At 53.7% G+C, this 21,967-nt stretch overlaps 7 protein-coding genes across 7 annotated transcripts; 2 read left to right on the forward strand and 5 right to left on the reverse strand.

The window, feature by feature from the left end:
• Positions 1-20: 20 nt before the first annotated feature.
• N7459_000124 (ABC transporter ATP-binding protein) lies at positions 21-4,038 on the forward strand (the record flags this gene model as incomplete). The annotated part of the gene is made up of 2 exons (XM_056939309.1): positions 21-966; positions 1,019-4,038. 2 exons carry the CDS (start codon positions 21-23, stop codon positions 4,036-4,038), a joined length of 3,966 nt encoding a protein of 1,321 aa, XP_056803589.1.
• A 529-nt stretch (positions 4,039-4,567) lies between these two features.
• Positions 4,568-10,841, reverse strand: sidD (nonribosomal peptide synthase SidD; the record flags this gene model as incomplete). The annotated part of the gene is made up of 2 exons (XM_056939310.1): positions 4,568-10,378; positions 10,434-10,841. The coding sequence occupies 2 exons, from the start codon at positions 10,839-10,841 to the stop codon at positions 4,568-4,570; spliced, it is 6,219 nt and encodes a 2,072-aa protein (XP_056803590.1).
• A 2,098-nt stretch (positions 10,842-12,939) lies between these two features.
• sidJ (putative siderophore biosynthesis lipase/esterase) lies at positions 12,940-14,062 on the forward strand (the record flags this gene model as incomplete). Its single annotated transcript, XM_056939311.1, has 2 exons — positions 12,940-12,993; positions 13,064-14,062. 2 exons carry the CDS (start codon positions 12,940-12,942, stop codon positions 14,060-14,062), a joined length of 1,053 nt encoding a protein of 350 aa, XP_056803591.1.
• A 513-nt stretch (positions 14,063-14,575) lies between these two features.
• On the reverse strand, positions 14,576-15,361 carry N7459_000127 (sulfotransferase family protein; the record flags this gene model as incomplete). Its single annotated transcript, XM_056939312.1, has 1 exon — positions 14,576-15,361. The coding sequence occupies one exon, from the start codon at positions 15,359-15,361 to the stop codon at positions 14,576-14,578; it is 786 nt and encodes a 261-aa protein (XP_056803592.1).
• A 445-nt stretch (positions 15,362-15,806) lies between these two features.
• Positions 15,807-16,672, reverse strand: N7459_000128 (class I SAM-dependent methyltransferase; the record flags this gene model as incomplete). The annotated part of the gene is made up of 2 exons (XM_056939313.1): positions 15,807-16,176; positions 16,224-16,672. The coding sequence occupies 2 exons, from the start codon at positions 16,670-16,672 to the stop codon at positions 15,807-15,809; spliced, it is 819 nt and encodes a 272-aa protein (XP_056803593.1).
• Positions 16,673-17,381: 709 nt separating this feature from the next.
• Positions 17,382-18,565, reverse strand: abnA (putative extracellular endo-1,5-alpha-L-arabinase; the record flags this gene model as incomplete). The annotated part of the gene is made up of 4 exons (XM_056939314.1): positions 17,382-17,517; positions 17,581-17,666; positions 17,729-18,205; positions 18,302-18,565. The coding sequence occupies 4 exons, from the start codon at positions 18,563-18,565 to the stop codon at positions 17,382-17,384; spliced, it is 963 nt and encodes a 320-aa protein (XP_056803594.1).
• A 517-nt stretch (positions 18,566-19,082) lies between these two features.
• Positions 19,083-21,616, reverse strand: N7459_000130 (transcription factor domain-containing protein; the record flags this gene model as incomplete). Its single annotated transcript, XM_056939315.1, has 4 exons — positions 19,083-20,438; positions 20,486-21,230; positions 21,329-21,373; positions 21,537-21,616. 4 exons carry the CDS (start codon positions 21,614-21,616, stop codon positions 19,083-19,085), a joined length of 2,226 nt encoding a protein of 741 aa, XP_056803595.1.
• Positions 21,617-21,967: the final 351 nt, after the last annotated feature.

Genomic DNA, 21,967 nt, shown 5'->3' on the forward strand with positions numbered 1-21,967 from the left:
CCCACAGTGCTTCTGACACCATGGGGCTCGCTCAGAAACTAAAGAGCTATCCGCGTCTGCTCGTGGCGGCGAACCCGTCCAGACTGGAGGTTGGCATGCTGTTGACTGCGATCCTCTCTGCTATTGCGGCTGGTGTACCATTCCCAGTTATCGGGATCATCTTCGGTCAGCTTCTCGATAATTTCAACAGCGCGACGTGCGCCGAGGACGGCTCTTCCTCGTCGACCGGAGACTCCAATGCCCAGTACTCGAAGAGCATCAATCACGAGATTCTCCTGATCGTGTACCTAGCCATTGCCCAATTTGTCTTGATCTATATTCACTTGACATGCTGGACGATGACCGGCGCGCGATTGGCGCAGAGGCTGCGTGAAAAATACCTCAAAAACCTCCTCCGTCAAGAACCCTCCTATTTCGACAACCTGCCCCCCGGCGAGGTCGCGTCGCGACTGAATTCCGACATCCAAACAATCCGCTCCGGTACCGCAGAGAAGGTGGGCATCACTTTGTCGAGCATATCCTTCTTTGTGACAGCCTACATCATCGCATTCATCAAAGACTGGAAGCTGGCGGCAATGCTTCTATCGCTGATCCCGGCCTATTTCATGATGTCATTTATCGGAAGTCATTACATCGAGAAATACTCTGGACGCATGTCGGACTACGCTGCGAGCGCCGCATCGATCGCCTCGGAGGCCCTTTCCAATACTGTGGTCGTGCAGGCCTTTGGTGCCAACTATCGCCTGGAAGAGAAGTTTTCCACGGCACTCAAGGCCTCCGAGCAAGAAGGCTTGAAGAAAGCTACAGCTGTGGGTATTCAGACGGGTGTCTTGTACTTTGTCGCGTATGGTGCAAATGGTCTTGCATTCTGGCAAGCCAGTCGAACGGTCGCTGAATCTGTGAACACCGACCATGCGGGCGTCACTGTTGGTGCGACTTTCACGGTGATCTTTATTTTGATTGAGGGTGAGTTGCCGCTGGTATCATTCGAGTAGAGCTGGTACTAACAATTGCATAGCCACCCTCCTCCTGAGTCAGACGGCGCCCTTCCTTCACTTGTTCGTCCAGGCCGTCGCCTCATACCACAAGTTGCGCGATGACCTGGAGCGCGAGCCTTTGATTGACGGAACTACCGAGTCTGGGATTCGCCTTTCGCAAGCGCAAGGGGGCTTCGAGTTCAAGGACGTCTCCTTCACCTATCCGTCGCGACCAGAGATCCTCGTGCTTGACAAGATCAGCCTCAGCATTCCTGCCAACAAGCACACGGCCCTCGTTGGTCTCTCTGGAAGCGGCAAGTCAACTATCGCAGGCCTTGTCACTAGGTTGTATGATCCGACAGACGGAGAGATTCTTTTCGACGGTCACAGCCTTCGTGATGTCAATACCCGCGACCTGCGAAGCTTCCTCAGTCTGGTGCAGCAGGAACCCTCTCTTCTCGATCGTTCACTCCTAGAGAATATTGCTTACGGCTTGATTGGCTCCAGCAATCCCGCCCATGCGCACCTGAAGGGTGCTTTTGGCCGTTCTGATCTTGCAGATATCGCGAATGAAGCCCGGGAGGGCAAAGATCTCATGACTGCCGCAGAAAAACGTGGCTCCGACATCGTCGAGATCGTCGATTTGGTTGAAAAGGCTGCCGGGCTTGCAGATGCAGCTGGCTTTATTTCCAAGCTCCAGCATGGCTACGGCACGGTGGTCGGTTCCAGTGGACGATTGATCAGTGGTGGTCAAAAACAGCGTGTGTCTCTTGCACGGGCTCTGGTAAGAGACCCTGCGGTCCTTATCCTTGACGAGGCTACTGCTTCGCTGGATTCCCGAAGTGAGCAGCGGATTCAAAATGCTATCAACAACATCGCAACTGGCCGTACTGTAATCACCATTGCCCATCGCCTGTCTACGATCACCGGCGCCGACAATATCATTGTCATGCACCGAGGACATATCGTCGAGCAGGGAAATCATGCGGAACTCATGGCCAAGGGCGGATCCTACGCCGAATTGGTGAACTTGCAAACCCTCCGATCTTCACCCGAGAAGAATGAGACTGTGGATACGATCAGCAAGTCCGATCAGACTTCCTTGACCGATGCTGAGAACGAGAAGAGCGATCTCTCCAACGGTCTCGGCAAGGCCGAAGGGACCAATGTCACGACGGAGGAAACCCCGGCCGGTGATGGTGGAGAAGCAGAGGAAGAGGAGCCCGAGACTCCCAAGAAGTCCATATGGGGTCTCCTGAAAGGTTACGCGCCGACCCTGCGACCGCATCTTCTTTTCATTGCTTTGGCCCTTCTCGGTGCGACTATTGTTGGCGGAGCTTTCTCTGGCGAAGCCGTGATTTTCGGAAACACAGTTGGCAGTCTCAGTCCATGCCACACCGCAGGATACATTCGCTCGCAAGGTAGTTTCTATGGCCTGATGTTCTTCGTTCTCGCCATCATCGAATTTTTCGCCAACATTGTCAGCTGGGGCGGATTCGGTTGGGTCTCCGAGAAGATCGTGTATACCGTGCGAGTCCTGTCATTCCGGTCGCTCTTTGAGCAAGATCTTCAATGGCATCAATCCAAGGGGCGTACGCCTCCAATGCTTCTGTCCTATATCACCCGGGATGGAAACACCTTGGCTGGTCTGAGTGGCTCCGTCTTCGGCACCTTGTTCTCCATCACGGTCAACCTGATCGCAGCAATCATCCTGTGTCATATAATCGCCTGGAAGGTTGCTCTTGTTTGCCTGGCCTTGGTTCCACTTCTGCTCGGTGCCGGTCTCATGGAGTTGATGGTCCTCGGGAAATTCGAAGATCGTCATGAGAATGCCTATGTCCAGTCTGTCGACATTGGGGTCGAGGCAGTCACGTCTATCAAGACAGTTGCTTCCCTTTCCCTGGAGCATGAAACTCTGAAGAACTATCGCCAATCTCTGAAGGGCCCTCGCAAGGAGACTCTGGCTGTTACCTTACAAGCTAGCTTTTGGCAGTCCACTACCTACTTCCTCGGTAATTGTGTCAATGCCCTGGCATACTGGTGGGGTTCCAAGCAGATTTTGAACGGCACATACACTCAAACCCAGTTCCTCATTGTGGTTTTCTCCCTTCTTGTCAGCGCTCTCCTTTGGAGTCAAATGTTTGCCCTTGCTCCGGAGCTCTCCGCAGCAAAAGCTGCCATGGCCAGAATTCTGAGTCTCATTGAGATTGGGTCTGACAAAATGCAAGGACGTGTGCCCTCACACACGCCCTCTATGGAAGCCTTTGATTCCGAAAAGACAGCTGAATCTAAGCTCCCGGGGTCCTCAAACAAGGCTTCGAGTTTGCAACTCCGTGATGTCCATTTCGCGTATCCTGCTCGACCAGACATGAAAGTCTTGAATGGCTTGGATGTTGACATCCGTCCTGGTCAGTTTTGTGCCCTCGTTGGTCCCAGCGGTGCTGGTAAATCGACGATTATCTCCTTGGCCGAGCGACTATACATGCCTGAGTCCGGTTCGATCCTCATCGATGGTCTGGATGTCACTAAGACCCGGGATGTTTCTTTCCGTGACAACATCTCCCTGGTGCCCCAAGAGAGTGTCCTCTTCGAGGGAACCGTCGCGTTCAACATCGGGCTCGGCGCCCGACCGGGCCACGACGCCACCATGGACGAAATCAAAGAAGCATGCAAGCTGGCTAATATCCATGAGACCATTGAAGCGCTGCCAGATGGCTACGAAACCCTCTGCGGACCAAATGGCAGCCAGTTCTCAGGTGGACAGAAGCAGAGATTGTCCATTGCGCGCGCGCTGGTCCGGAAGCCTAAGTTGCTGATCCTGGACGAGTCAACCAGTGCGCTGGATGCCGAATCCGAGAAGCTGCTGCAGGATGGACTCGAGAAGGCTGCAAAGGACATTACAGTCGTCGCGATCGCCCACCGTCTTCACACTATCCGAAAGGCGGATGTCATCTTCTTGATTGATGCGGGCCGATGCACAGATCGCGGAACCCACGAGGAACTGCTCGAGCGGTCCGACAGCTATAGATCGAACGTCATGCACCAGACAGTGGCCACCTGAGGGTGCTGCGCTGTGCTAAAATTAGACTTGCATTCTGTTTATAGCGTTTTCTCATTGTCCTTCCTGCATTTACCCTTATATTACTCTGTTAATACATACAATCCACCGTGTGCATACTGAATCCGTTCATCTATTATATCACGTCTTGGATATCTTGGTTCCCCAGGCTTGTTCTGTCTCAACGACCTAGATCGTGGTTAATCAAAGATAATGTAAATCAATGATCAAGGGTAATTTGGAGAATTAGATGGGCAAAGCTTAACTGAGACTGCTGAATATATATCTCTAACAACAACCCATTTTTTGAAGGTGACATCAGTAGAAACACGGCAGTTGTTTAGATAATGGAAAGTGCTTTGATATTCCGAATCTTCTAAGCTACATGGAATAGTCAGATAATCTGCGACCTGCTGTCGCAGTATGTACATACTTTCACACAAGTGCCGTCCCATGACTATTTATATACCTTGCCTGCCTGCTTACTGATCCCCCATCTCCCCTGATCAGATGCTCAACGTCAGACAGTGATTCAAAACAACCCAGAATCAACCAACTTCTCCGATCGACGAGTTGAGAGCTCTTCCACGGTCGCAGCCAACTCATCCAGGATGGTGCTCACAAACGACGCATCCCTTTCACTCCCAACAACGCCGACCTGCATCTGGCCCTCCTTCATGAATGAAACAACCTTGAGAGGATATGGCGCATCGCCATCCGGGGTCAGGATGTCTACCTTGCACGAGCCATCAGCAAAAGGCATGCTATCAAAGTCGTCCCAGTCCTGATGATGCACGAGCGAGTCGAAGCATCCAGCCTCAGGTGACCAGTGTGTGCAGTGCTTGGCGATTCTGTCAAAGCCGAGGAAGTCGTGTGCGGCAGAATCGGCGCTCTGTCTCTGAACAAACTCCAGGAGATCCATGGCAGTCCAGTTGGTCTCGAAAAACACCCTGATCGGCGTGAGCTGGTAGCACGGGCCCTGTACGTTCTCCACGTTGGGCATGTCGATGACTCGGCCGGATGTGACGCCGCCAAAGGTGACATCTTGGATTTGGAGACGACGAGCCAGGAGAAGTGCCCATGCGGCGGTGAGCAGGTTCGCGGTGGTAATGTATTCCAAGGGTTGGAAGTTGTCTACAGACTTGGTCTGGAATACGCCTTTGTCGGTCGGGTTCCCGGAGGCCCCCTCGAGGACAGACAATGATGACCCCTTCAGCAGACCAGTCCAGTAACTGATGGCCTTTTGTTGAATGTTCTCATCGGAATTTTGCGCAACGTATGCTGAGAATGGCTCAAAATCAGCAATATTGGCACCGGTGTACAGAGTCTCAAAGTCCTGAAGTAACCTAGGCAGAGAGACACCGTCATATTGAGCGTGTGAGAGACGAATGACCAGGCATTCCTGTCCATCGTTACCCTCAACGTGAAGAAGCCTGGCAAAAGACGAACCAAGATCGAAGTTTGATGCGGCGTCGGCCGTGCAGATACTCCTGACGTTTTGCTCGAGATCTCCGTCAGCCCGGTGCTTGCTCACAGGGATGTCAAGGTCATTCAACACGACTTGGAAGATCTTCGACTCGCTCTCGATGAATACCGTGCGGAGAATATCATGCGCTTTGACCAGCTCATTCCAGGCGTGGAAGAGTTGTTCTCGGTTAATTCCATGTTCGAAGAAGAGCATGTTGTACTGGATAGAGGTGCGTGGGGTTTGAACTGTGGCGTGGACATCAAGTGCCTGGGAATTCGTCACGGGTAAGACATCCTTGACAGTCCAAGATTTGTTAGCAAGCTTGGGCCGGACAGTCCCAGCCAAGAACGATTCGATATCGGCGCGACCAAGCGTGGAAAAAGGCTGGTACGGCTGGGCCTTCTGCGTTGAGACCTGACCCATCTTCAATCGCTTAGCGGCATCACCCAGACGCATGTACTGGAAGATATCAGCCACTGTCAGGCTATGTCCTTGCATGCGGAGACTCGACACTAGCTTCATCGCCAAAACAGAGTCGCCGCCTAGGCGGAAGAAGTTGTCATCGAGGTCGATCTGCTCCGAACTCATTCCCAGAATCTTTGCCCAGGAGGCTCTCAAGACGGTTTCACTGGGAGTCAGACTTGTGTGCACCGTGGTTTTCTTCCACGCCTCTTTGAGTCCATTGCAAACATTGGCAACAACATCCTGGGAAGTTTCAGTGGCTAGCTGGTTCAGGACATAGCGATGCTCTTCTTCCTTCTCAGTGGGGAGTTTGTCTACCACAATATAAGCAGAGGGGGCCATGTAGGAAGGAAGAGAATCATGGATAAACTTGTCCAGTTTTTTCAGTGCCAAGGCAAGGCTGGTGGGAATGCTGGTACTGATGGTCGCTGTGAAGCTTGGAGTGCTAACGCTGTGCTTTTCGGACAAGATCTCAACACTATCCCCGTCCAAGGATGGGTGCTCAATGAAAATAATCAGCTTTGGCTGCTGAGCGGCCTCTGCTGACTGGGAAATAGCAACAGCGGCAGAGATTGTTGGTGGAAGTTGTTTCGTGAGATGCGCTTCGATATCTGCAACGTCCACTGCATAGCCTTTGATCCGGACCACGTTCTCCTTTCGTGCGACAAACTCCAAGCTGCCGTCTTCTTGCAAGCGTACTATATCTCCCGTTGCATGAAGGCTACCGGTCCGACCGGCATAAGACGAAGTGCCAGCAACAAGCCAAGCTGGTGACTCGACTGTCTCTCCCGGGAGGAAATCTCCCTCGAGCCAGAGCTCACCCACACAGCCAATAGGAGAAAGTAAAGATGGATTCCGAGAGTTACACACCCAAGGGACCACTGCCCGAGGGTAGACGGAGCCTTGTCTTATGCTGGAGTTCGCTCGAAGAGTCTTTGATGACGGGTCAAATGTCAATGGGGGAGTCTGATTCCATCGCCAGATCTGGTTCAATTCTGCCCAAGGTAGGATGGAGATCTCCTCGAGTCTTCTGTCAAGACCGCTTATAAGCTGTGGGCAGGCAACCTCCAGTTGCTCCAGAACTCGCTTCATCTGCACGACTTCAATCAAACTGCTATCGAAGCTGGCGCAGACTCGGAATCCCCCCTTGCGGATGCCACAACCCAGCATGAGCGGGTAAGGGTTGAAGTGTAGTGCCTCCTGAACCACGTCTCCAGTTGGAAAGCCAAGCTCACTGCCCACGTACTCGGGTTCGGGCTGAATGACCAGGCCCGTGGGAGCTTCGCATGCGTGTTGGGCATCTTGGCTGACTTTTCGGATGTTCTGCATGCCCATATGCTGATACGGGGTTCGTGCAAGCATCCCTTGCTGGACGGCCTGGAGATAGGCTTCGACGGTGGTTGAGCGATGGACATGGATCCGAACTGGCACTGTGGCGATTAAAGGACCAACAATGCCCTCGACTCCCCCCAGGGCAATATCGCGACCAGTGAGGGTCTCGCCAAAGACGACATCATCACTTCCCGAGTATTGGGATGCCACGAGTGCCCATGCTCCACGAATGAGCGTCGCCGTGGTGAAAGGTGATCCAGCACTCATTTCCAGATTGATTTGGTGCTCGACCAGTCCAGTCGGGGTTGGTAAGAAGTCTCGAGAGGGCAGACGGGGGAACTGAGGACCGACTGCCCCATTCAACTCCTGGCGCCAGAATTCTTGCATGGCGACTTGGTCGGTATCGCGAACCCATTTTACAAACTCGCGCATCTGCGTCTGTAGCTCGATGGGCTGGTTTTGCCAGGCATTACTGACTTGTTTGAGGATAACGGGCTCGGACCATCCATCATAGAGGACGTGATGGATAGTCCAGACCATGTAAGACTTGTCATCCACCTGGTTGTTGACAATAGCATACCGAGCGAGACGCTCTCCCAGGTTCATCTTCTCATTTCGGTCCTGCTCGAGATACTGGTCAAGGTCGACGGACTGTTTCCAGGCGATGTTGTCCTTCAAGACAACTTGTTGAAGCCCAGGCTCCTGGAGCTGGGCCACACGAGTGCGCAAAATCGGAAATGATGCGACGACATCTTCCCATGCTCTCTTCCAAGCATCCAGGCTAATACCGGATGGAATACATGCCACTCTCTGAGCGACGTAAGGCTTCTTTGACTTCAGCGAGAAGGTAAACAGTGACTCCTGCGTGGGCGTGCATGGGTACATGTCCTCAATAGCTGCCTGGTCAAATCCATATGTGCGTGAGGCTTCCAAACAGGCACTGTCGCGAGGTTGTGAAATCATCGAAAATGCCGGTGTTTCCGTCTGAGTCTCATGGCTGTAGGGCTGGACGACGCCGGCCATGGCTTGCAGGGTCGGGTTTGTGAAAGTGTTGGTGACAGAGAGGTCCAGATCCTGGGTCCGACAGAGAGCCACAAGTTTCATGGCCGCCAGTGAGTCTGCGCCGAGCGCGAAAAAGTTGTCCTCGAGCCGGATGCCTTCTGGGTCAATCTTCAAAATCTCGCCCCATCCCCGACGCAACCTTTGCTCAAGATCGCTCAACTCCCGACTGGGTGTGCTCTGCGAGCCTTGATCCAGCTGACGAAGATCGACTGTTGTTCCAAGCGCTCGAAGTTGCTTGCGATCCGTCTTCCCTGAAATCAGGACTGGGAGATGGTTGACAGGAATGTACGCTGTGGGCACCATGTATCGCGGCAGTACCTTGGCGATCTCGACATTAGCCTTCGACAGCGCTTCGCCCAGCTCCTCAGGGAGCTGCACCAATGCCAACTCGGTGTTCTCAGGCCTCCTAGTTGATTGCGACGCGACGAACGCGACGAGAGTAGGCTGGCCGCCAGACCCTTGAGGGACGATGACCTCGGCAATCACATTGACATCCGATGGAAGTCGGGCTCTGAGCTGGCTTTCGATCTCACCCAGCTCAACACGTTGTCCGCGCAGCTTGACTTGAGTGTCCTTTCTTCCGGCGAAAACAATCCCTCCTGAACCATCGGGATCCCATTTTCCAAGATCTCCGGTCTTATACAGCCGGCCGCGACGGCCAGCATAGTCTTTGTGACCTACGACCAGCCAGTTCGGGTCTTCAATGAAGGCGGCCGCAGTCTTTTCCGGGTCGTTCAAATAGCCCTGTCCAACAATTGGGCCCTCGACAAGCAATTCACCCACGGCACCGACTGGCATCAGGACTTCGTGGTCGTTGGGATCGACGATCCACATAGCAGCTCCATTCCCTGGGCCGATAGAGATATAGTCTCTGCCGGTAGCGGCGTCACCGTTGATTGTACACCCAATCGTACATTCGCAAGGGCCGTAACCAATGATAATTCGAGTATCCCGACCCCAGAGCGTGGCATCGCGGGCCGCCACTGCTTCTCCTCCCAACCCGAGACCACTGAGTGAGGAGATTACATCCGGATCAAGAATGCGAGCCACGGAAGGAGTGAGGCCGGTGTAATTGATCTGCATATTTCGGATCACCCCGTTGATGTCATTCAGTCGATCCTCGTCAGAGGGAATGCAGAGACAGCCACCGTTACCCAGCGTCAGAAGCATGCTGTCAATGCTCACATCGAATGCATACGAGGCGAAATCCAGAACACGAGACTCCTCAGTGTAGCCGACCGCCTGGGCTCGAGGGAATGCACTGCTCGTATAGGTCCCGTGGGAGATCTTCACGCCTTTCGGAGTGCCGGTACTGCCAGAGGTAAAGATAATATACATGAGGGTGGATGCAGGTACAGTCGGCAACTTTGGGATCTCTTGCGAAGGTGACAAGTGTGCAAATGTGGCACTTTCGACGACTAGACGCTTTCCCGTCGGTATAATACTCGTCGCAAATTCGTACTGCTGTCGAGATGAAACGATGGTCTTTGCACCCACTTGTTTTGCCATGTTCTGCAGTCGTGCAAGCGGGAGCGAGGGATCCATCATTGCCAGTGTCGCTCCGACTTTCATAACGCCCAATACCGCGACAGCTGTCCATCTGGACTTCTCGAAGCATACGGGCAGAACGTCGTGTAGCTCCACGCCCAGTTCTTTTAGCGACCACGCCACAGACGAGGAGTATTGTTCGATCTGGCCGTATGTCAAGTCGCCATCCCAGGACGAGATGGCCACCTTTTCTGGGGATTTCTGCGCTTGCTCTGAAAACACCTCGTGCATGCAGAAGTCGTATGTCGGAGGTAGTTGGTGATTCCACCGCCAGATCTCATTTAAATCGCGCTCTGTCGGTCGCATAGACTCTTGAATGGAGGCGTCGGGATTAGCCATGCACATCTTAATGGTATCAACCAGGGCATCAACGTGATGTGCGACTGTGAACGGCAGCATGTTTTCGGAATGCCAGCTAGGCCGGATATCGAGGTAGCTGTTCTCGAAGCGCACCTCCAGATGAAGCACAGGCTATGGACATTTGTTAATATTATCTTCCGCCGATAGCACTGTGTCATTTACTCACCTCATCCTTCGCTTCTTCCGGCTTTTGCGACAAAGTGCCAGTGCTTAGCAGAAGCGAACTTGCAGGGCTACTTGACGAAGATGTCACAATCTGGTGTGAAACCGCAGCTGCAACGTCTCCCACACGAGTCTGCAGCCCCGGCATCACCGCGCTTGTCTTCACATGCTGCTTTCCGGGTTCCGCCTCATAACAGTTTTTATAAGCCCAGTCATAGCCAGCCAGCTCACCCTCCCGAGTGCGCAGAAGAACAATAAGCCAGGAGACTAGCACGACGTCTTCCCTCATGCCCGTCGGAGTCGGGGTCTGGTCAGCCACAAGACCAGCAAGTTGGAACGACTTGAAGCTGCCAACGGCTCCATTGATGCGCTCAGATTGATCGCGCAAGTCGTCGGCGTGGATGAAGCCCATTCTGGAGGTAGCCCGGCTTCACTGGACTGGGGATCCTGACGCGGATTGCGGTAAAGAGGGGAGTCAGAGCTCGGCCGATCAATTGACTGAAGCTTTGCATGAGAGGCTGACTGAAAGGGTATAGTGTGCCATATATACTCAGCGCGGAGTTTACGTTGTCCACAGAGTTGCAGCGTTTCCACTCGCTGCCGAACGAACCGCGAACGTATCAGGAATGAGCCCGTTCTTACAGCGCTCAATTGGTGCGAGATCGGCCCTGGTGAGTGGGTGTCACGGGTGTCGCGCTTTATATGCTGCGATCTGCTTGTGCGTATGGATGGTATACAAGAGCATGGTCGCCCTCTCCCCGCCAGCTCTACGGAGATTCTGAATACTAAATCGTGGCGTGAAGGAATAGCGGGATCTCTCATGACCCGAGTCAACGAGTCGCTCTGAGCCCTAGAATGATTTCTGACGCCTGTGGATGCAATGTGTATCTGCACGTCTGTCATGAAACATCATCAGATACGAGAAGCCACGATGTATCGACGAGTGGATCGTGCGAAAGAAATTTATCTGATCCGCGTATTAGCGGCAATGGCGGAGATTGATAATCTCCGATTGGGCAGTGCTCCAACCCGAGGAAATGCAGGAATGCAAGAATGCAACCCCGTGAACAAGAAGCAAAATGTCCAAAAAAAATAAAAAAAAAGAAAAGAAAAGAAAAGAAAAGGGAAGAAATCAGAGGATTACCTCACAGAAAGTACAGACAAGCACACCTATAGCTGGCTAGCTTGTTGGCGCAGTTATCGTTGCTTCGCTCCTTCGGCCCATTGGCCTACGCGTTCCGACACCACGAGCTGATGACGCCCCATCTGCTCCACTCGTCTAGATTACTCACTTCAGTAATCGATTTCCTTGCTAGCATCGACGATCGTCTTTGGTGTGGGTCCACTTTTGGCCTGTCTTTCTGACTTTGTCTTCTCATAGCCATGTCCCCCTCCCCGAAGTCACTCGACGCGACCTTTTCCAGGGCCATCCCACGTTGAGGGCATTGGTATTGTTGATTGTCGTCTTGTCTTTTTCTTCTATGCTAGGATATCTTCATCCTCGCCGCTGTAAACATGATTTGCAGATTACCATTTCGGAGTTTAGTGTGCACAGACAACTCGAAGCATCTACAGCAACGCTCAGGACTCGAGTGAGAACGGAATCACATCCTTTCTGGAGGTGGAGAACATCCTGAACAAGTGATGGAGGGCCCGCATGAATCCTGATTCGTAAATCAATGCCATCCTATGCGAGGTCGTACAATGCACGCACGAGGATTTCGTCGCAGGAGCATTGAACACAGACCTCGTCGAGCGGATTCTCGAGATGCAGCTGGGCCCGGTCTTTCTCAATAAAAACTCACACTCCAACCTATCCCCAACGAGGGCGACCTCCAGCTCTAATCAAATCCTCCGGCGTCTCAGCCACCAAATCTAATCAGGTGTGCTGGGTCTCCATGCCCCTGTCTAGCGCTGGCTAGTGGCCTTTGCACTCTCTGCGAGGTGGCCCAGTCACATTGGCGACGGTCCACTGGACTGGACTTATAGGGCATTGATGCGCATCGTACAACAGACTGGTAATTCGGGTGTCGTATTACGGACAGTCTGTATGTATGGCTCGTCCAGTACAATACGTACATGTATTCCTGAAATACCGACATAACACCCAGACCCAACCACAACCTATAACCGGCCAAGATTGTTCTTCCTTCAACTCTTGCACTCCCTGGCAGGATAAGTTGCACTTGGTATTCTCGACACACGCAGTTCCACAAATGGCGGCATACCTCAGGCGAACAAGCCCGACACTGCATCGGATGACTCTGGAGGTGGGTCGCTTGACTCGGATTCTAAAACCCTGCTAAACGAGTCCCACACAAGAACCATTTGCACGCCAAGTCTCCTGCGCAGCGCCGAACCGGTCGTCGGAAATTAGTTCGATCTGATAACGGGGCCGCCACATTCTACCTAATCGATTGCTCGTCACGCAAATCCCACGAGTTCGCGTCTGCGTGTGCCTGCCGATTCCGGTGACAGCGGCTTTTTTCAGTCTCTCACCACACGTCACGATGTACTCCAAGTTCTGGCCCAAGGGCGGTCTCCCCGGTATTCTGCACCATTATGTACGTTTCCGCAGGCCAATTGATCAATTGCGACGCAGCGAGCTAACAACCCCTCGTCGGTGCGCCTTAGACCGAGAGCCTCGTTACGTTCGAATACACAACCGCCGCCGCGCGCCAGCCTCATAGTCTGCTCTTCGTCGGGGGGTTGGGAGATGGCCTCGCAACCACATCGTACATGGCCGATCTGGCACGAGCCCTCCAGCCCACGGAGTGGTCCCTCTTCACCGTGAACCTCACATCTTCATACACGACGTGGGGCCTGGGGCACCTGGACCGGGACACGGACGAGATTGCGAAATGCATTGAATACATCAAGGACTATAAGACGAGCAAGTTTGGCGATGGCAAGGTCGTCGTCATGGGCCATTCGACGGGCAGTCAATGCGTGCTGCATTATCTCTCCCGACCCAACCCCCACACCAGCAAGCCCGCCTTCGATCCATACCTCGAGCACACGATCCGGCCCGCTCTCGACGGGGCCATCATGCAGGCGCCCGTGTCGGACCGCGAGGCCGTGCACTGGGTTCTGAGCGAGGGCATTGGAGACAAGAAGCCGGAGGAGATCCGGCCGGTGTACGAGAAGATGGTGGCTATGGCCAAGGAGGCGGTTGCCCAGGACCCGTCCGCGGATACTCTCCTACCACTCTCGATGACCTCGTATATCTACCCGGCAATCTACCCGGTCAGCTGTCGGCGGTTCTTGAGTCTGGTCAGCCCGGAGAGTCCGCAGGCGCCGGGAGAAGATGACCTTTTCAGTGCCGATCTGGGTGACGAGCAGCTCGCAAAGACCTTTGGCATGATTAAGCAGCGAGGGCTGCTGAGACATAAACTGATGGTCTTGATCTCTGGGGCGGACCAAGCCATCCCGTCATGGGTGGACAAGGAGAACAATCTGAAGCGGTGGCAAAAGGCCACGGACCACGATGGCGCCGATCAGATCTGGGATGGGGAGCACAGTGCCATCATTCCCAACGCGTCTCATGCCTTGAGTAATGATGACCAGGCTGAGCCGCGCCGGTTCCTCGTTGAGAAGGTGATGGGATACTTACAGACCGCGCTGAAAGCGTAACGTTCAAACGCGGAAGATACCTAGAGAGAACAGGGCGTTGTAGCCGCTTATCTATATAGTTATAGAATCCACTTCATGGAAAGACCAGATCTGTACTTCAAGACCAAACTGTGTCAAATTTAGCCGGGCAAGGCTGTAGATCGTACAAGGTTGTCATGGTTGAGAATATGCATAGTCAATCTCGCAATCAATCACAGGTGAGTATCGGTCGAGCGATCTCGATGCCCGTGGGTACTTCTGCCTCAAGCGTCTTGTCACCTTGCAACCATCCGCAAGCCTATAGCACTGCAGTCATGTAGTAAGCCCAAGCAAATCGTGGGCCATTCATAGGAAGTAAAGTGGAGTTTTCAAGATAGACTGCCGATCCTGGCTGTCAGGCTTGGACAGATTCGGACTACTGCAACAGAGTCGATCGGCGGCCAAGTCTAGATTGATCGGGAGAGATATCTATATTTCGACAATGACGCACTGAACGCGTCCGCTGAACATAAAATCACACCACACTCATCCCAATTAATGATACACATAGAGACCAGCAGCGACAGCGACAGCTCCGAGCATCATTCCCCATCGCATCAGGCCACGCTGAATATGATATTGTGCCGTACGCTCAATCCCCTCCGAGTCATTGAGGCGCGGAAAGGGGATATCTTTGGGCACCTCTTTCCCAAGGGCCTGGCAGAGAGGTTCCCAGCCATCCTTCACATCAAAAAAGACGAGACGGTCCTCGGGCACGGTCTCTTTCAGCCAGGCAATGTGCCGAGCATAGGTCTCACGGCCGTGGTCTTCAGCCTTGATACTGTACAGTCGCTCCCACTGAATAGAAAGAAGATTGGCGTAATCCACGAAATGTCTCATGCCCGGCAGCGGGAGCAGAACCACGCGAAGGAACCACGCCAGGGCCAAGCTCTTCAATTGAGTCATACTCTTCTCCCACGCAATCGGATCACGCGTGGTGCAGATGACTTTGGCATTGGGGTAGACGTCCAGCATCTCGGGGACGAACTGGGAGCACGGCGCATCGGTGACGGCCGTGTAGCCCTCTAACCGTTGGTAAATGATCTTTTGAAGCTGGCTTTGCCATCTCGGACCTCTCCGGATCCAGAATTGCAGAGCTTCCATCCATGACTGGATCTCGACAGAGGGGCCTCGTGAGATTTGCGTGCCGCCATGGTAGGTCGGTCCGTCAAGGAGGATTTCAAGGGCGGCGCTGAATGATGAAGTGCCGGTGCGTGAGAGACCGGCGCCGATGACTTGGATCTCGGCGCCCGGCTTGGGGACAGACGCTTGTTGGCCCATAGTGGTAGGGGATGACAAAGTGGTCTTGCGAGCTACAAGAGCCGTGATATGAGGATTGGCTCAAATAAGGGGGGAGAGAGAGAGAGAAAGAGAGAGAAAGCCGTCTGGCCCCCACGCGTGCACTCGGCTCCAATGGGGGCCAACCGGGAGTTTGGCACAGCGAGATCAACGTCTGGTTGGAAACATTCATTGAATTATCAACAGGCCCCAGATGGTTGCGTAACGAGAGGTCGCGATCAGATTGTCGGTCGCCGAGCCCCATCACGTTGAGCGACTAGCTCAGGATGGAGAAACTACCGGTTGACCAACGCCCATAGCTGTACACAATGACGCGTCGAACCTCACAGCGGATTCCAGTGTTTCGCTTTCATGCGAACCGGACACGGTGACCAATGCAGAGTTCAATCTCAATGCCTGCGCGTTCACTATGGAAGTATCCGACATGCTACTTCCACGCAAGCATCTCGCAATGCAGCGCCGCATACCACGCATCCTCTGTCTCGGCCCATTTCCTCGACGCCAGCACCGTCTCCCGTATCTCATCCTCGGTGATACCAGCCTCCAACCAGCTCCGATATAACGGATCACCAGGCTGTAACTGGCTCTCTGCACGCGTCGACAGCTTGTGCCGCATGTCTGGTCCCCAGAAAGTCGAACTTCCAGTCCCGATGCGAACCTTGCCAGCGTCAGCATCGAAGCCCGCTCGACGGAGCAGCGCCGGCATCACTGGCGGGGCAAGTCCTGCTTCAGGATGTGGATGTCCTTTGAGCACAGCTCGCTGGAAATTTCCCACCCAAAGACGGTCGAGGTCCACGCTCCGTGGGTAAAAGTGCTGCTCAACGGTATCGCGCGTGGCCAGGACCCCCCCCCCCCGGCCTTCAGCACCCGTCGCATCTCGGCGAGTGCCTTGCCTGGCATGTCTGGTGGTGGCATATACCCCAAGGTCTGGGAGCAGAATACGACATCGAATGTATTGTCCGGGTAGGGAAGTCCTTCGAGGATATTGCCCTCCTCGAAGAGAATGCTTCCTGGTCCCTCGTTGGGGATGCTAGCTTCGTCGGCCGCTGCCTTGGCCCTTTGCAAGACGTTGGCCGAAATGTCGATGCCGACCGTCCGGCCTTCACTGGCGCATTTGCTGAGGCCTATAGTAATAGTACCAGGGCCGGAGCCAACATCAAGAATGAAGTCTGTCTTTTTGATATATGGCAGCAGGAAAGCAGCCTCTGCCTCGGCGGTGCGAGCTTGTTGCGTTGCAACAGTCTGGCTGGAGTAGCCCTGCTTGTAATTGTGGGTTTGGCTGGCGCTTGCCATGATGATTCTGAGTGAAGTCAGCGGGTTATCCCATCACCCGGATGACAGGGGATCCCCACAGACCGAGTGAAATTTCTCGCAGCTGAGTGAAAAGGACTTGATATGAATCTGACAGAACATGCCATCAAGGGGATGTTCGATTTTAAGGCCAACCGGGGTGCCGGTTCCGCGACTTGATACTTCGGCTGGCCCAATCAGAATGGGCAGACCGGGCCTGCACCGAAATTCAAGAAAAGAATCGCGACAGATGACCTAGGGGCGACGCACCGGTGTAAGCGAGCTTGGCCTAAGTCAAGATATATCGCCTTGGGTGCCTGGTCATCATCCAACTTGGGCAAGCCCCGATCCTGCCGCTTCAAAGTTCACGTCTAGGACAGTTGCGACAGACGAACTTTTGGCACAGCTCATGCTTGGATAGATCGCTCCGTCTAGTCCCCAGGGCCGGTAGATATTCGCTGGAGCAATGCAATGCAAAAACTGAATGAATTTCCCATATTTCACGTCTCACATCAGAAGCGTAAGAATCGCAGGCTGGAGGATAGCAGGGCCCATGTCAAATCACGAAGCAACATTCGTCTAACATTTATTGTTCGAGGCCGTCAAACTTCCAATATTTATTTACTGGGAAATGACTGTGAAACCCGACCGTTTTCGGTGCCTACCTTGGTAGATGTCACGCTTGAAGAAACCGTGGCCTTGATCAATCCATCTACACGACGGGCCAACCGGTGGAAAAGTCAATCGCGTTCCAGCCGAATAATTTCTGGTCGTCCGCATACCCGACGGTCGTATTGACGTAGTGGTAGTAGAGGACAGGGCCATAGGTAGGATCATCGTAGACACCCCTGTGTGCTCAGTCAGTTCTTTCCAAACCTTTAGTCGGATGAAAAGGAAAGATAAACACGTACTGTCCGCCAGGTCCATAGACCTCGCCGTGACTCTCGAGTACAATTGTACCACCTCCATCAGTGCATGCAGTGCCATCAGCGTCGACCTACGGACGTTAGCAATTTTTAGTTTTAATATTACGCACCATAACAACAAAAGGAAACTCACAAATCCACTGGTCGCCGAAGTTGACCGACAGACCTTGATCTTGTACTCTTGTCCAGTCGCGGGCATCGAGGTATCATAGCCGCAGCAGATACCAGCCGAGTAAAAAAGGTAGTAGTAGCTGCCAGACTGATACATGTAAGAGCCCTCCTCTGCGTGGTCGCCACTGGGGTCGTAAGCAAGGTTGTACGAAGAGGAAGATGACTTGGTGGCCTCGGAATTCATAGGGACTTGGTATACGTCGTCCCAGAAGGAGCCGAAGTTCATATAGTAATTTCCGTCCACATCGATCAAGTTGCCATCAATAGCATTGTAGTTCTTTGACGACGAGGAGGCGATCCCGGTAGATCCGTGATCGGTCCAGGACCCTGCTTCCATTGTTTCGGACGTTGCCAGCCCGATGGCGGAATTCTGCGACCCGAACGTCGATACGGAGTAATAGACATAGTACATGTTATCGACAATATGGGCATCGGGGGCCTATTGTAAGAGAGAATTAGCTCAGCTTGCTTCGAGCTCTTCTGCAGAAAGAACGGGAATCCCCAATCTTGACAGGGACAAGGGTTCGCAACTGACCCAGAGATCAGTGTTTCCGTCAAGATCGATGGACGACCCATCAGGGAGCATAGACCCCACGATCGTCCATGGCCCGGCAATATCAGATGCACTCGCATACGAAATCTCATTGCCAGTAGAGAATCGGAAATAGGTATTGTCCGACGATCTTTGGATCAACGAAGGATCGTGGACATTGCAGGCCCCTGCACAGCTACCGGGGTTTGCATAGCCGTGCACGAGCGCTGCAAAGAGAAGTCCTGGCGCTGCTCGCTGCGGAGGCATTGATGCGATGAGGATGAGAAATGGGGTCTAAAAGGTTTCATCGTTCGAGATTCGAGCGCGCTCTACAAGCTATTAATTATAAGTAACGACAGCCGCTTGGATGGCTTCCAAAGAAGGACTCATTCGTGGAAACAGACACGACGGGCTGGACGGGACCCGGCTGGGCGGCCTTGCCAGGAGCGCCTTTGATACCCCTGTGAAGGATAGATTCAGGGTAAACACCGTGTGGGGTCGAATTCAGGGTAGCCGAAAGCGTCCAGGAAATCGACTAGTCCGGCCCATTTGCAGAAACAGGATTTGATCAGTACGCCCACTGGTGGAATTTGTAACAGCTCGGGCGTCAACGCCACAGCGCACTAGGCCGGCCAAGCATTTTGGTTGCGGGGAATTGTTAAGATATGCAATGCTCGCAGGAAATAGGCATCGGAGGTTACATGGTAGGTTGTTGGTTCCCTTCGACGGAAAATATGTCGGGATTCCACCGAGTCGGATGTTTCGACGATACAAAAAGAGATGATCACAGCAAACCCGCCATCACCCGTGTCAACGCCTCGTCCTCGGCCTGAAACGCGTCTAGCGCGATGGGAAACCGCCCACTCTCCGAGTGAGATAATCCCAAGTCCACTCCAGTTGTCAAGTCTGTGCCAGACCGGGGATCGAAATAGAGATCCCCTGCAATCTCAAAAAAGCTACTAAGATCCTCACAGCTATTGGACTCAGCCTCTGCGGTGGTACCGGGTGATCGCGGCCAGAAAGTCGCAGAGGCCTGCGGAGTGGGTATGCCAGATGTGTGATATAAGCTGGGAACAGTATTGTGGAAGGATGGCGATTCTGCGCTGGAAGACAGCGATGTGGAGCCCCATAAGCCTCGAACCTCAGACCTACGCTGAATGGCTTGTGGATGAGATTCGGCCCTCAGTTTAGGGTTGGAGTTTGAGTTTGACGCTCGATGCTGTTGGGTCGGCGACGGCCGACTGTCACGGTTCTGCCATTGCATGGTAAGTTGAATTTCTTTGAGACTGCGAATGATTTTCTGCAGGCGACGAGATGTTCGTGCCCGGGTCGCCGAGCGCCGGACCATGTCAACCGCAGTGTAGAACTCGGGCCGGCAGATGTGGCTGAAACGACCCGGCGCATGCACCACGGCTAGGAACAAAGCAGCGAGTGCAGAGATCAAGAAATAGTTGAACGGCTCGGGTCGCTGAAAGTAAACGTTCGAGATTCGACTGAAGTAGTCCAGCATATGGATGGTACTCTTGGCAGTTTCCACGGCGGTAGATGCCCCAGCCAAATCCTCCTGAATTTGTTCGCTGCTGAGTAGGTTCTGACGATAGACGAGAATTCGCAGTTGATTTGCCTGAAGTGCAAGAAGTACCTGGAGCATCATAGCCCGATCTGTATTCTCTGATCCTGCAGGAGATCGCCAGCTTGGATCAAAGCGTAGTTCGCGGGGGATGGAATGCACCCATTGCTGAACCTGTGCGTCCAAGGACGCACATCTTTCCGAAGTTGCCTCTCGCGACCGGTTGTGCCAGCCAACAACAAGTCCCCAGATTTTGGTGCTGAGGCGGGCATAGGAGATCATGCAGGTCAGATAAGGAGTGGAGTGACCGGGCTCCGGCAGATTGGTGTCCATGTCCGAGTCCTGGATAGCGAACGGCAATCCCGTCCCGAATGACCATTTCCGATCGAGAACGTAAATGCACCAAAACAGCCGACTGGCCCACATCCATTCCAGAGCACCTGGAAATACGCCCCCGGTCTTCTGCCAGGTCTCTTGGCAGTGTAACCCGAGCTCCATACTGCCCCGAGCAGCCATGCCCGTCAGGCGCCAGGCGATGACCTCGTCGTCGCGATAGGAGTGGAAGATGGACTGCGATTGTTAGAAGGCCTATTTGCGACGTGCAGATCGGAGCCTACCAGTAATGTTAGAATCAGAATCTCCTTCATATCCACCTGTGCAACCTTGAGCCGGCTTGCGAAACGGTCCTCGACACTGTCTGCCAGCTGAGCGGCACGTTCACTCCGGCCATGCGACTCCACAAGAAGCGCTGTGGCAATCAAAATCTTCAACAGCTGTATGTCGCGAGCATGAAACCAGTCCTGATCAGAAGTCCCCGAGGTTGATTTTGACGTTTGGTCGGTCGAGTGATGGGAGTCATAATGCTCCACGACGTAGGTGCGGAGGCTTGCCAGATCGACACATGGGTACATGATACCGACGGTGTCCTCATAAACCTGCACCAAGCGCAAGGTCTCTTCGAGCCCGAGATCCTTCAGCGGATCACCGCTAGTCAGTCCATCCGCGGCTTCCGACCCCGGACTGCTTGGTGCGGCGGTTGACAGGTTGAGGTCTTCATCGTCATCGGGGTTGTCATTTTCATGCTCGGGGAGCACTGACCGGCCCTGCCGACCAAGGCCAAACTCGGCACTGGTGGGGCCAACATAAGAAGGTGACTTGGGGGGATTCAAGATGCGATGCAAAGCTCCGGCTGCGGCTGTGTTGCTGGTGCTACCGCTAGCAGCTGTACTCGCTGGAACAGGCACCCTGGACGAGGCACTCGGGCTGGTCGATTCGAGTTCACGGAGGCGGGCGGAAAGGATCCACATCTCACGCTGCAACGCCTCCAATTGCATGTCAACGGTACGGAACCGCGTACTGACTCTACATCGCAGATTAGCCTGTGGCTGGACCGATGGGCGAGCAAGTTGTGACAAGAGTACAGGACGCTAGGCGTGGTCCTGGGAGAGGGACAGCCATACTGATCATCTTTGAAGTCGGACTCGTGCGTAGATGCGACTGGGCGACTGGAAGCATAGACGCATGGAATATGGTCGCGCGTACATCGTAGACAGACAGCTCCACCGCTGCACTTCAGCTTGCGTCGTTTGCATTCGTTGCTGGTTCTGTTAGCACATCCGAGTGACCTACGGACACTTCGCAGGAACGATAGCGCAAACTCCTCCATACCAGGCAATCTGTGTATATTTGGCTCGCTTCCGCGGTCTCTGAGACAGTTCCTCATCTCGTCGGTGTGATTCAGGGGTCATGGCGTGCTGGCAATGCCTTTAGGTCCCAGGCGTGGTGGGAATGAGAGAAAGGGAAGAGGAGAGTGGTCGGAGAGCGACGGAACCTTCCGAGATAAGCGCGGCGATAAGACGCGCGAGGGGAAGCGAGTTGTTCAAGGCTGGCATCTAATTACATTGGGAATATATATATATATATACCTTTGCTCTAATCACTCTGCGAGCAGAAGCAGTGGAGGCAGCAGTGGACGATAGAGGCTATACAGTAGTCAAAGTACATGAGGTACCCAGATCGAGCCCGGGGGTCGGAAGTTGGCACTCCATGGCCTTGCTGTGGTCGTTCTTGTTCATATCATGGTACGATAGATACTCCAC

The sequence above is a fragment of the Penicillium hispanicum genome (genome assembly GCF_028827665.1).
Source record: "Penicillium hispanicum strain IBT 35686 chromosome Unknown utg000001l_segment0_segment0, whole genome shotgun sequence".
Taxonomy (NCBI): Eukaryota; Fungi; Ascomycota; class Eurotiomycetes; order Eurotiales; family Aspergillaceae; genus Penicillium; species Penicillium hispanicum.